This window comes from Astatotilapia calliptera, chromosome 7, assembly GCF_900246225.1.
Source record: "Astatotilapia calliptera chromosome 7, fAstCal1.2, whole genome shotgun sequence".
NCBI lineage: Eukaryota > Metazoa > Chordata > Actinopteri > Cichliformes > Cichlidae > Astatotilapia > Astatotilapia calliptera.
In genome coordinates this window covers 4,940,449-4,954,910 of record NC_039308.1, presented here as the reverse complement: position 1 = coordinate 4,954,910, position 14,462 = coordinate 4,940,449, and the positions used below count along the sequence as shown (strand labels likewise).

Sequence of the window (14,462 nt, the reverse complement as noted above, 5' to 3'; positions counted from 1 at the left end):
TAATTGTGGTGAACTCCTCTCAGGCTTCACTTTGACAGATTGTTTCTAAATATTTGAGATCTCAGGTTTTGTGGAAACTCTTATTGGTGTGCACTTAACTGTGTGATGGTGGTGGAAGTGTTAAATTCCAAATACGTGAAATGCACAAGAATAATAAACCATGTCAAAGCAGCAGTAGTGTCTTTTTTTCCATTTGAAATTTCAGTTTTTATTTATTCAGGTTAAATTAGTAGTAATGGTAACATGGCCAGCGTCAGGTTAAATCCCCGTACAGGGACGTTAATAACTGAGCTCCCCTGAACAACAGGTACCTCCACAAACACGCAGTGATTCTACTGTAGCTTCCAGAAGTCCATCAGTGAGTCCACCAGGCACGCCTGCAATCCTGCCATAACAGCAGGAGGTCAGAGTCTGTGCAGGACAGCTTTCCTTAAACTCCCTGCTGAAATTAGGACAACAGCAATGAAACGTTCAGCAGCATCGCCCCTGGAGGAGAACTCTGTACATTTGCCTCCAATAAAGGGGGGGGGGGGGGGGGGGGGGGGTCAGGCCTCTCACTGGTGCTCCATCATGAATCACAGAAAATTAATACATAAAGAATAAACATACTGTAGCTGGATTAGTTACACATCACACGTGACCAGTAATTTATATAAATAATGTTCCATAACACTGATTGACCATGAATGCAGGGCAACACAAAGATGTGCTTGACTGATTCTTAATCCACTAACATGTGAATATTAGTGGATTAATTGCAGTCGGCGTTAATTAGCTTGTGCTGTTAAACCAAGTGAGGGAGGTTAGTTTCCTTAAAGTGCCACAGACACGATGTCTTCAATTTTCATGTTTAATGAGACTGTTTATTTTCCACTGCACTTTGTGGCATATTTCTCCCACTCATGTATCCGCTCAGTTTGAATATTTTCAATGAAGAGTGGAAAACACCCAGAACACGAACTCAAACATCAAAAACAGAACATCCATAAAAGAAGGACTTCGCAGTTTAAATAAGACTAGGTGTATTCTAGGAAATGTAGTGAAAAGACCAAAAGGACGCTTTCTTCCACACGTAACGGCCTCCTAAACATGAAGCGAAAGTGTGACTGTTTGCCCCACGGTAGCTGTTTTAGTTTGAAAACTCCAGAACAAGCCTCACTGACCACAGCTGAAAAAAAGGAAGCCAATGGCAAAGATCCAAAAACTGCATTACTAATGGCCACTTGAGCCACGCTCTAAATGCACCGCCAGTATGGCCAGTTACAGAGAACAAGCTTTGGTTTCTATAGCAGGTGAAATTTTTTTTATTCACCTGATTGGATTTTAACTTATGGGTGCTGCAGCTGTGTCTTCAAAAACACCACAAACTTTTAGCAGCTAATACTTGGGCTTCAATATGTGAAGACTGAAGCCAATGAATGACATCACCGTGGCCATGTCCATCATTTATGTACAGCCAATGCTCCAGAAAAGCTACCAATCCCACCAACTGCTGCTTCAAAACAGGAAGTGTTGATGCATCGTCTATCAGTTTATTCGCTTCGAAAAGAAAAAAATAAGGAAAAAAAAATAGAGCCATTGATCAGCACTTGGGCTTTCTTAAAAATCTATTTTTTTAAAGTATTCGTTGCTTTTTTGTTCATGTTGATTAAATGCTGTGTTAACAAATGGCTTTTCAATGACAATCATCCATCTCCCAGAGTGTACATCCTTTTCAAAATAAAAGACATTCAAGTTACAGAAAACAGAGAAAAGCAGGAAATACTGATTTTTTTCCCCCATCTCATTTAAATTATCACTCTTAGTATTTTCAGATTGAGGAACTGCTGCACTTGGCTCCCAGTCAAGCACATCTCTGGTAATGTAAATGCTTCACTCAGACTGTTGCGAGCACGGAGCTACAGGCCTCAACCAGACACGCTCACTTGGTTTAACTGCATTAAATATCAAAATAACATTTAGACAGAAACATTAAACAGAAACAAGTTTAATAAAAACACTTAAATGCTTTCACACTTCCGCATGCCTGGCAGAACAACTAACGTCTTCTCTTCACTGTCCTTCATGGCGATACCAAAGGGAGTTGCATGACGGCAGCAGAATGTATGGCCCTTCGGTCGGAGACGAGACAGGCTCACAGTGGGACAAACTTTATGCATTTCCTCACATTAAATGCGGCGCAGATGAACAGTTCTTGTAGTGAATATGCTGTAACGGAGCACAGTCTGTAAAGGGTGGGGAAAAACGCAGAGGCGACAGGGGAGGAAGTCTACAGTCCAGCTACCAAATCACACTGAGATTTTCTACTTCTGCATTTGGTCAATGTCCTCCAGGGATTCAAACATCCGGGCCTGGACGAGACACGAAGATGCAGACTGGCGCCATGTTATAAATCCAGGAGAGGCAGTGAACCAAGTGCTCAGCTGAAGATGAAAGCCTACAGGATGGTGCAGAGGAGAGGGGTGGAGTGTTGGTACTGGGAGCAGTCTGACCCTTCTGCTGGACTTGGGGATGGAGCGGGAGACGTGGGGCTCTGTCTCTCAGCCCTCCATCCCAAAGTCCTCTGTGAACTTCTTGACTTTGAGAAGGTCTTCGGTGTTAACTGTGGGGCGGGTGGTGGACAGAGAGCGCAGCATGTCCGACTGCAAAGTAGGGACACGGACACACACACACACACACACAGTTCATTATTGTTATTTCATTACTGTTATACTGCATATTTAAATACTGTATATCACTGTGAGGTCCTTTCAATCCAACAGAAGCTTTCTTTATGCAGAAAAACTGTCCAACATATCCTTTATCCCTTCTCTGCACACAGCCTAATCATCTCAGCCTCACCTCTCCAACTTTGTCTCCAAACTGCTCAATGAGCCGTCCTTATGATATTACTGGTTAATAGTAATATTACTCATTAATAATCCCAATGAAAATCTTAGTATCTTCATCTCCACCACCTCCACCTTAGCCTCATCTTGAAACCAAACATCACAGGAGGTCTTATCTTATAAACCTTCCTTCAGCAGTTTTACATGTATAATGAATCTGGCTGATAATCTATGTCATTGTTGTTCATTGGTGGTGGAAAGGAAGATGGTAATATGTCACAGTTTAAAAGAAAATCAAAGCTGCTGTTAGTGAAACAACAGATTTTCCTTCACGTTCCTGCATCTTACCATGCAGACTATGGGCTCCAGTAGCTTATCACTAGGCACGTCCATCCAGGTCATCTCTATAGCCCCAGGATCGCCAGGGGAACATGGCGTCAAGAGGTCATCCACCATCACCTGGTTGTTGCTTCGGGATGGACCGCGGACCTGCAGGAGTAAGGGGGGAAAAAAGCTCCTGTGCAGCACCGATTAATCACACCAAACACTGCAGCCTCCACGTGAAGGCTTCATCGAACCCCGCTGAGTCTATGGGCGATCTTTGAGACATTAGTAACTCAATCTCAACTACATACTAAACACAATAACTTAATTAAATTCATGTTAAACTGGTTAGTTTGCAGTATTCTGATAACATTTACAGTAACGGAGTCTGTTAGACTGCTGCACGCCTGAGTGATGATGCTCTTTAATAGTAATATACTGTCTAGTAGCTGAAAAGCAGCTCTAATTCCTCATTCCTCAACATCTGCTTACATACCATGGACAGATTTGACTAAAACCTGACAGTCAGCAGAAGCACAGGGCAGCTGATCACAGGTACTGGAGCTCACAGGCTTGGTTTTTTGGGGTGATTTCTTTTACAAACAAGCTTAAAACAGCTAATTTTTAACAGAGGATGAACTGAACTTTAATCAAGACTTATAAAGACCTTATAAGTCCAGGTAACAGGGCCCCTTTCAATAGTTCATTTATATCACAAAGATCCAAGATTGAAGATTTCACAGGTTTCTTTCTCTTACCTTTTTGAAATGTGTGGCAGATTGGACCTTCCTAACGGGCTGCATGAGAGCATCCCGGACGATGATGCTGATGTCGGCACCGGAGTAGCCTTCTGTTTTGCGGGCGAGCTGCCGCAGGTCGGCCTCGCTCAGGCTGTGCGGTGTGTTGCCCAGATGGAGGCGAAACATTTGAGCCCGAGCCGGCTCCTCTGGCAGAGGGATGTAGATACGCTTCTCAAATCTGACGCACAACAAAAATAACAAGCCCGTCTTACGGATGCTCCTCAACACACGTACACTTAAACAGCACACAAGAAAAGGTATAACAAAGCAAAGCGTAGCTCTAAAATCAACTCGTTACTATTAAAGTTTAGAGGAAGTGAAGCAGGAGTCGGATACTGGGTTCACTGGCTGTAGATTGACCGCTTTTCCTTATTTCTGCCATAAATCCCACTCCACTGGTCGATGCTCATATTAAACACGACCAAAGTTTTAAATAATCAGTCTATGTAGCTCAGACTTCAGGATTATATATAGAATTAGTTTTAGACATTTTTTATATGCTTGGCTCGATATGATATCATCAAGAATGGATATCCCTAATAAGGTCTCAGGCACGCAAATAGCAGCCAGTCAGATGAATAATAACCAAAGTTGGCTTAAAATGTGGGTAGCCTTATAGACACAGGAGCTAAAATGTTTTATTTCAGGCAGATGATAATTCGATGGGCTGTTCCAAGGCGAGTATATCGAGCTCTGAATCCTACAAAGCTCGTTTAGTGGAGTTCAAGAGCCGCATCTCTGATTTGTTTAATAATTCTATAATACATAATTTGTATTACATATGCTTCTAACTGGGTATACATTTAAGATTATGCTTCCACAAGACACCGAGTGGATTACAAGTTTAAGATGTTATTAATCAGCTGTGGATTTCAGTGCCACTTCTTACAGGAGCTGTCTTCTTTTTGCATTCCCAGCACTATTCACCAAAAATGCAAGCCTGTACAGATCTGACAGAAAAGCTGATAGCTGCTGGGAACTCTTTAACTCTATTTCCCAAGAGGAGGCAGGATGATTTTTATACTGCCTGCCCTCCTCAGTGAGGTGAGAGCTGTCGATCAGAGCGATCTTTCACTCTGTTCAGTAACAATTACAGAAGGAACTACTTCCTGTTTGAAGCCACATCCTTCTCGTTTCAGGTGAAACGTTTCTTTTTTCCACATTTTAATTTAACATTGAATTCAGCTTTTGTGCTTAAATGGAGGCAAAATGTAGCTGCTGATGAACGTGTTGTTGGGTACTGCTGGTTTCTCCAAGTGGCCATCTAAATAAGCTGAACTATCCCCCAGCAGCTTGTGTTTGTAATGTGCCCATGGTAACGTAACATAACATGATGAGCCTCAGCCAACGTCTTCTAACAGATCACACACACAGTGCACTGTTTCCAAAGCACAGACTTTTTTTTCATAATTGTTCATCTAGCCGAGGTAATGCGCACTTATTTTGAAAATTCAGTCGCTGTCAACGAGCAAGCTCTGGCCCTTCCTGTTTTCCCTGTGGCAGGTCTCCTGAAATCTTTCCTTCATTTAACACTTTAAATAAATACCTCATGGAGGTTGGTCTCTACTCTTTGCTGGATGATCTGTAGGGGCTTTTCTTTACTATAGAAAAGATCCTGTCATCACCCATGTCTGTGGTTTTCCAGGTCTTCCCATGTGCTTCCATGTGTGTTTTCCTCAGTATGTACAAAATAGTTAGCCACTCACGATCTTAATAATATCCATACTAAATTCTTTTTCTGTATTAACAGCCACAGCACACTTGAAATCACTTCCTGACCAAAGTGTTAAAGTACAGATGCAACACTTCAGTGGTCAATGCAATATGATGGGTTAACCCCTCAACTTAGAATTGAATGTTTGCACTTGAAGCTTAAAGCATTTAGCAGTAACCCAAGTATGTTTTGATACAAAAGGTAAAAAGACAATAATGATGCCACTGTCCAAAAATATCTGGAGCCAACATTAAATTCTAAACGTCATAGAGAACAACTCACAAGAAGTTTGGACAATGTTTTACATGGTCAGCATTCAAAATGAGAGCTGAAGCTCAGGTGTGTGTCCACACAAATGCTTTGTTAACAGCTGAGTAGTTTAAAGGAGGAGAAAAAACGACATCAGACTGTGACACCATGGTCAGCAGTCAAAAAGCAGTATGAATCTTAACATTAACATGCGTTTAGACAAACAGATTAGAAAATCACTTTCTGAAATATTCCCCAAATGCAGGAGGATTTAATAAGAATTTAGATTTCAGATTCATCCTAAAACAACAACACTTCAAGCCCTGTGGTTTCTCCATTTGGGTTCAAACTAACAGCATCAGAATCTACCCGAGTTCAAAGGTTTGTGTTTTCTTAACACACCAGAATTAGAAGTAACATGACCAGTGTTGGGACTAACGCGTTATTAAGTAACGCGTTACAGTAACTACGTTATTACTGTGGTAACGAGCACGGTAACTAGTTATTATGCCAAAATCAGGAACGCGTTAATCGTTACTGGGATTTAGATAGGCTCGTTATTTGTTACTTCATGTGGTGGCTATCACGGAGCTTCCACAGATTCAGTAACATTAGCAAGTGATGGAGGCCAGCAGGTGGATGAGGGAAAGGGGAGGCAAGAGGAGAGACCCGAAGCGGCCGCCGGTCCGAGTGTCAGGTGAACTGAACTTCAGGTAAGAAGTTATGACCTGCAGTCCATCTGGGTCAGATATAAACCAAGTTTAGTTGGAGTTTATTTTCGTTATGCTGACTTTTTTGTACTGCGTGCTAGCTAGCATGACGGAGTTTCTATACAGCTGGGTGGGTGCTATGATGTTACTGATGTTGAACTTTATTTTGTTCATAAGGTTAGTTAGTAGAGTTGCCAACCATCCTGTAAAAAACGGAATCGTTCCGTATTCAGAGAAAATATTTCATATTGAGCTGAAAAGGAACACAGTTTGTTCCGGACTTCAGCTACAACGAAAAAGACACAAAGCTGGAGTTATTCTGTGCTGCACTTCTTTGCTGCACAGCTGCCTCTTCTTCTCTCATTCTCTCCCCTCCCTCTCCCGTTTCTACTTCAATCATGAAAACTGATCAATGATCAGCCCACTTTGCGCCAGAAAGAGGAAACCATTGATAGATTGATACATATATACCATCAAAACAGTGAACATCACTGTCACAACAGTGTTTGTTTTCATTCAAAGGCTTTATGATTTTTCCTATAATGGTGGGCCGGTCAATCAAAATGCCCGTGACGATTTTTTGTCCCAGTCCAGCTCTGTATGCAGCTCATCTGCAGTCTGGTGTTACCTACATCTTCCTACTCAGAAGGCAGAATTTCTGAGTTCTGAGTACAATCGAAAGCACCACGACTGCAGTTTTTGTGTTGGATGTAAAAAGCGCACATAACGCTGTGACGTAGGCTAGAATCACGGCGGCGGTCAACGACGGTCGAGGCGTGGGATTTCTCTCATGGAAATATGCACATTATCTTTTCCTTGCTATTGGTAGGTGGCACAGTGCACTTGTGGCAAGTAAGCAAGCTAGAAGACTGGCACTCTTGCTGGGTATCCAGTTATGGAAGAAACACATTAACAAGAGCATTCTGAGTAAAACCAAAGTTACTTTCCCTAGTAACTAGTTACTTTGAAAGTAACGAGTAACTTGAAGTAACTGAGTTACTTTTGATAGAAGCAACTAGTAAAGTAACTACGTTACTAATTTAAAGTAACTTACCCAACACTGAACATGACAGAATTACCATTGTGATGAATAATAACAGTGCAGCAAAAGTACATTTTTTGGAATAAAAAGCCCCACAGAATATAAACAAAACACACACACACACAAACATCTGAGATGACCTCTGACCTTCTGCGGATGGCGGCGTCCAGCACCCAGGGGATGTTGGTGGCTCCGAGCACCAGAATGCCATCATTGTTGTTTCCGACACCTACAAAAGCAGAGTGTCAATCTACACAAGCACTTCTTTTGAAACTCTGGAAAACTCTCTTAACTGACTGTAGCAGGAATAACGGTCAGTGTAATTTATTTATACAATATAAACAATGATGAGCTACTGATGCCACACAATAAAATTGTTTATATTCTGTGGAATGAATACCGTACTAACAAGAAAAGTTATGAAAACAGAACATGCCTGACATCACCACAGATCGTTCAACCTAAAGACAAATAAGTGACAAATAACTAAGTCTTCAACTGAGAAATGTGTTGAAAACAATCAGAAAACTGTTTAAAAGGATTTTTCACATATGATGGTTACCAGTGCTGCCACCACATACACTTACATCCAGAAAAATCACCAAACATTTGTGTTTTTTAGAAGTTCCTCTTGTGGTGCAGAGCAAGCACAGTGAAGTTCTGTGGTTCTGTATGGTTCTATGAACTCTGAAAAGGCTGCTGTGGTCTTAAGGTCCCTTATTTCAATCCATCACGGTGATGTGATCCAGGTTCCACAAAGTGTTAACAAGATTCGCACATTCAGTCTGACACAGATGTGAGGCTGAAAAAAGCCCCTCTTTGCTCACATCATCAATCTGACTTGAAACACTGCAGACGCCATGTTTTTCCAAATGGCTGTGCCTCAGGTTTCAACAATATTATTTAATACTGCATATTCCTCACACTTCATATATCCGATAGCACTCGTGTGACTTACCCTGCATCTGGACCAGAAACTCTGTCTTGATGCGGCGGGCAGCCTCGCTTTCATTCTCGTTCCTCGAGCCGCACAGAGAGTCCACCTCGTCGATGAAGATGATTGAAGGTTTGTGCTGGCGAGCTAGATCAAACAGGTTTTTCACCAGCCTGAGAGAGACGGGCAGAGACGGAGTAAATATGTCTGAGGGATAGCAATATTAGACCATTAGTTTTTTATTACTAAGAAATCGATTTAGTCTTTGAAGTAACAAATGTTGTAATTATTGCTCATCACCTTTATGCAATTTAAGATGAGACCTTTAAAGATTAAAATTCCAAAATACTCAGTTATCAAAGTTGTTTTTTTCCAGTATTTCTACTTGCTAAATCACATATCAATCTGTTTATTAAAAATATACTTACAAAACTGTTTCAGCTTTATAAGTTCAGGTTTCTACTCTGGTACAGTTGAATATTTATGGAGCTGTTTAATTGATATTCTGCTAGGATAACAAAACAGCTGTCCCCAAGGCTGTGAGGAACTTTAGAAGCATTTCTGATATTTCCTTTTTACCTCGCTTAAACAAGTGTACAATACTAAAAATTAGAAACACTCCTGACTCAGAGTGATGCTGAAAAACTAGTTCATCCATTTTCCCTCTCCAATATTGTACGGCCTTTACATGACAATTTATAGCACGTTGAGATGAGAGTTGTTGGGAATTGGCTCTATGTAAATTACACTGAATTGAAATGACGCATTGAAAACATACTTCTCACTCTCTCCCAGCCACTTCGACATGAGGTCTGAGGAGGAGACAGAGAAGAAGGTGGAGTTGTTGGCCTCGGTGGCCACCGCCTTGGCCAGGTATGACTTCCCTGTTCCCGGAGGACCGAAGAGCAGGATGCCTCTCCATGGGGTCCGTTTGCCTGAGAAACAAAAGACACAGAAGAAAAGTTTGTCTTTAAAGTAGTGTTGATATCAGTGTATGACTGCTTACTGGGTTTAAACAGAATGAAGAGACTTGAGACCTACAGTACCTGTGAAAAGGTGAGGAAATTTGATGGGCAGGATGACTGCTTCCTTCAAAGCTTCCTTAGCTCCTTCCAGCCCAGCAACATCATTCCACCTCACATTGGGTTTCTCCATTACAATAGCACCTACACACACAAAAAAAAAGTAATGATGACACACCTACTGGGATGCAATTAATAGACACAGCTGTTTGATTATGACAAAACCAAAGAAAATTGTAAGAAATAATATCATAAATAAATATTTAGCTCCACATGATGGGGTTAAATCCCCCCCAAGGCCACTCACCCATAAGCTGTTCCTGCAGTTTTTTCTTCTCAGGGTTTTCACCCTCACTGTCACTGTCACTCCTAGAACACGGAACATAAAAATCCAATAAAGCCTAAAATGTTGGGTTTTTTTTTTTTACATTTAAACATACAAAAAAAAGGACATCGTACTTGTCATTGCTCTGTGCTTCTTTGACAGGCTTCTTGCCCTGTTTGTCTTTATTCTTCAGATAGTCCTTCAGTTTCTCTGCTCTGTCCAGGTACTGCATACATTTTGCTCGTATACTCTCCTTCGCCTTGTCGCTGTGGGCCTCATCTGGAGTAAGAGAAGATGTTGCCATCAGCAAGGTGTATGCAAAACACAAAGAGCTCAGCTACCTGTCAAGATAAGATACTTACATTTTATGGCATGTAGGAAATATTCCACAGCATGCTGGTACAGGCGCAGAGCCTCCTCATAATTTTTCGCCTTGTCCTCCTCTGTGGCTTTAGTGACAAGATCAATGGCTTTCTGTAGCAGATGCAGAGATATAATGTTAAACCATGGAGTCAAAAACAGGCAATAAACACATGTCATAAACACAGTTTTGTTTTCACTGTGTATATTATACCTGGGCCATCTGCTTAATAGCTTTAAATGCACCTGCTATCATTGATATGCACACAATACACAGCTGTACCTTTCTGTTAGTTCAAGCTCAACAGCCTTTGGTACCCGAGGGAATGCTTCACTGCCATACTAACTTTAAAATATTTCTTTCATCTCAGTCCTGACAAAACCAAGGCTCTTGTGTCCGGCCCTGACTGATTCACCGAGGAAGTTAGCCAGTCAGCCTGCTCGCTGATAATATCAAATCATCTGCTAAGAACCTTAGCATCATTCGTTATTATCTAGTATATTTAAATCTCACATTTCAAAGCTCGCCCAGCTTTCTTTCATTAAAGAAACATTGCAAACATGAAACCTTTTTTTTTTTCTTCACCCAATCATCCAGAACTTTTAGTTCACACTGTAACTGTCTCCCACTTACTTTTGCATCCCTTCACTGGCTTCCAGTGAAATTCAAAATTGTATTAATAGCATAAAGTCCTACATGGCTTAGCTCTCGCATAAACATGGAGAGCTACTGAGAATTTACAACATCTTTAAGAATCTCAGATCATCTAATCACGCTCTTAACTGTTAAAAACAGAGGAGCCCACGCTTTCAGGTTACACCTAAAGTCTGGAACAGCATTTCTCAGTAATTCAGGTCAGCTGAACCTGTGGTTTGTTTTATAGGATTACTGAGAACTTTATATAAGTTACTTTAAAAAAAAAGAAACGAAAAGCAAAGAAAAGAAAAACAATCTTTCTCCTATTATTTTTGGCTATAGGTTTACATCTGATGTATGTATAAAAGTTGCGTATATATATTGCGATAAATGCAAGACCATGTGCTGGAACATATTCACTTGTCTTTAATGTGTGGTTTTATTTAAACTGTGAAACACTTTGTAACTCCATTTATTTAAAAGTGATAAACAAATAAAAGTTGTTATTATTATTAAAACAAAGAACAAGCTATTCCTTAAGACAAATATTCACTGTGCTGCTTATAAAGCCAGTCGTCAGACTAAAATAGTCCCCCCAAAACAGCAACGCTTTGTTTTCTGTCCTTTTAACTGAGCGAGCAGGGCCACACAGGCCGGCTAACGGTGACAGCAGATACCGTTAGAAACACCCTACAGGCGAGGCACAGCCAGTAGTACCCGCAACAAAGCCTATCGTTTCTATAATATGTAATCTAGACGACATATTTATTGTAACACCAAACCAAGGCAATCTTACTATCAGCTGTTTTGTTAGCAATTTAGCTTGCAGTACATCCAGCCACCTTAGGGTTTAGGAGCTAACCGTTATTTTGTATGAAGGTAGCCGACAGGCTAGAAACTGTGTTTTGAATTAGAATCTTTCTTTAATTGTTCAGTGGAAAAAAAATAAATTATCTACCAAATGGCTCGAAGAGTCTTCGTAGCTTCCAGAAAATTCTTCCGCACGCAACCCAGTGTATTCAGAGTTGTAAAAAAACCCGCTTTTTGCTCCAATTATACACAAATCAAAGGCTAGCTCTGTGACCAAACTGAAGCGGGCTAACGTTAGCCAGCTAACAACAGCCTACCTGTAATGTTGACGTTGTCATTTCATCTCACTTTAATGTGACACGCGCAGATTTCTGTCCTCTGTTCCTCCCCAAAGGTGGACACCCGAAGAAGTGATGTCTTTACCAGCCCTGTTCTGTACGAGGACTGCACGCTCCTGTCATGACAAAACAAAACAGTGGCTAATGCGGCGGCTAGCAAAGATGACAGCTCGACCCAACAAGACGTCAACCAACAGGGGCAGTGTTGCCAACTCCTCAGTAAGGAAAATCGCTATTGGTTGTCCTAGAAGTCGCTAAATGACGTCATCGCCTAATTTGCATAATTGGTCATGCTAATCTAATCGTAACCTATGTTGTTGGAGAGAGAAATAACATCGTGGAAGAGACATAAAGTGAGTAAAAAACGTCCTAAATGCATTTAGAGTTTATTTAGAACTACAAATTAAATTTCTTTTAGCAATTATTGTTTTTTTTTAATGTCACAATTCCAACCCTGCTCCTTTACCCGGTTTTGGGCCGGCAAAAGTGACCCAAATTAGGCACTCTGGTGGAGTTATTTTGGCTACGTTCACATTGCAGGTCTTAATGCTCAATTCAGATTTTTTGATCAAATCCGATTTTTTTGTCTGCTTGTTCACACTATAAATAAAATGCGACAGCAAACGCGCTCTAGTGTGAACGCTCAAAGCGGCCCGCATGCGCAAAAGAAGACGTCACACACAACGAACTCCGTTTATACCCTGAGCAAAAACAATATTGTTTGACTGATGACCGTTAATATAAAGACTTCCGACTTTACGTTTCCCAATTTTTGCTTTAAGTTATTTTGTTATTTACATAATAATGTAAATAACCTAATAATTATCCTTATTGCTGTTTTAGAGAGGAGCGGTGCTTCAAAGGATAGTTGCAGATTTCTGTCAGAATCTGCAGATTATGCAGTACAAATAAAATGTTCACGTTTCTCCAACGTTGTCTTCCCAGCAGTTTCACCGGGTGGCCAGGAAGCGTTCGCGATGTCTTATCGGGCGCTTCTCCGGTGCTGATAATTGGCGTCTGTCTTGTGTCAGTGACGTAAAAGACGGATTTAATGCGACTTGACCGTTCACACAGCAGTCGCTTTCTGAAACATCGGATATGTATCGGATTCAGGACCACATACGAAAGTGACCCAGATCGGATTTGAAAATATCGGATTTGTGCCGTTCACACTGTCATACCATGATCGGATATGGGTCGCATAGGGTCAAAAAAATCGGATTTGATGCGCTTTTGCCTGCAGTGTGAACGTAGCCTAAGTAGTTTTAAACCTTGTGATCCACAAAACAGCATAAGAGTAAAAGAGTAAAAGAAGAACTGACTGCGTTACAGCACCCGCTGCTTGTTGAGAGTAAAAGTGATACGCGCTTTCACGTCGTTTTTTAGCGACTTCTTTTTTTTTTTAGAAAAAAAGTCGCTAAGGGGTCTGAAAACTCGCTAAATATCGCTAAGTTGGCAACACTGAACAGGGGGAGCTCATACGTGACAGCTTCCGGCGAAGACTTCCAAAGGGCCGTGCCGTAAAAAAAATAAATAAACAAATAAAAATCAGCAAACATGTAGTCACCACATGAATTAATAATACACCAAGGTTATTATATTCTCAGAATTACATTTATATATAAATGTAATATTTTTCCGAGACTATAGAGACCATTTAACTTGGAAAACAACTTCCGGTTTTGTAGCTAAACTAATAAACTTGACAAACGTCAGGGACCTTAGCAAATGTTCAATGGCCTGCAACTACTGCCACCTAGCGGCCACAGCCACAAGCCTTTCTTTAAAGGCAGGAGTAGTTGGAGAAACACTGCGCTCATGTGAAATCAAGTATTTGGGAACGTTGTAGAGTACCCAACTGAACCATGCGAGAAAAAAAAATTATGGGATAGTTAAATTATGTTTGTGTGTGGTGTGTTTTAATCTGTACATATATTGTGACTGTATTATATAAACCCAGAACACAGCAATATAAAATTGGATTTTGAGTGTAATGTTCACTCACACTCTGATGGATGCATCAGGGGCAACTCGGGCTTCAGTGTCTTACCCAAAGATGCTTTTCAGCAAGCAGCCTGGAGGAGTCAGGAATCGATGCACCGGCCTTCAGTTGATCTTCCACCTGATCCACAGTCATCCCTGACAGACGCACCGAATTATGACCCCCACCAAAAATCTTCCTGACGCTTTTCCTCCACAAACACGTTGAAAGATCTATGGGTACTTCTTTGAGCAGCAATTTTGAAAAATTATAAATAACACATTATAAATAATAAATAAATGATAAAGGGAAAAAAAGTATTGAAAAAAGTACTAAAAGTAATCAGTAACTGTCCAAAAGTCCAGCCAGTCAATGTAATTGTGCCATT

At 40.9% G+C, this 14,462-nt stretch overlaps 1 protein-coding gene across 1 annotated transcript; it reads right to left on the bottom strand.

Annotated features, from left to right (window-relative positions):
• Positions 1 to 178: 178 nt before the first annotated feature.
• On the bottom strand, positions 179 to 12,310 carry vps4a (vacuolar protein sorting 4 homolog A). The gene is made up of 11 exons (XM_026172631.1): positions 12,073 to 12,310; positions 10,311 to 10,422; positions 10,083 to 10,227; positions 9,931 to 9,992; positions 9,648 to 9,767; positions 9,380 to 9,536; positions 8,626 to 8,774; positions 7,815 to 7,896; positions 3,911 to 4,130; positions 3,177 to 3,317; positions 179 to 2,642 (listed from the first exon to the last, which is right to left on the bottom strand). The coding sequence occupies exons 1-11, from the start codon at positions 12,091 to 12,093 to the stop codon at positions 2,541 to 2,543; spliced, it is 1,311 nt and encodes a 436-aa protein (XP_026028416.1). The 5' UTR covers positions 12,094 to 12,310; the 3' UTR covers positions 179 to 2,540.
• Positions 12,311 to 14,462: the final 2,152 nt, after the last annotated feature.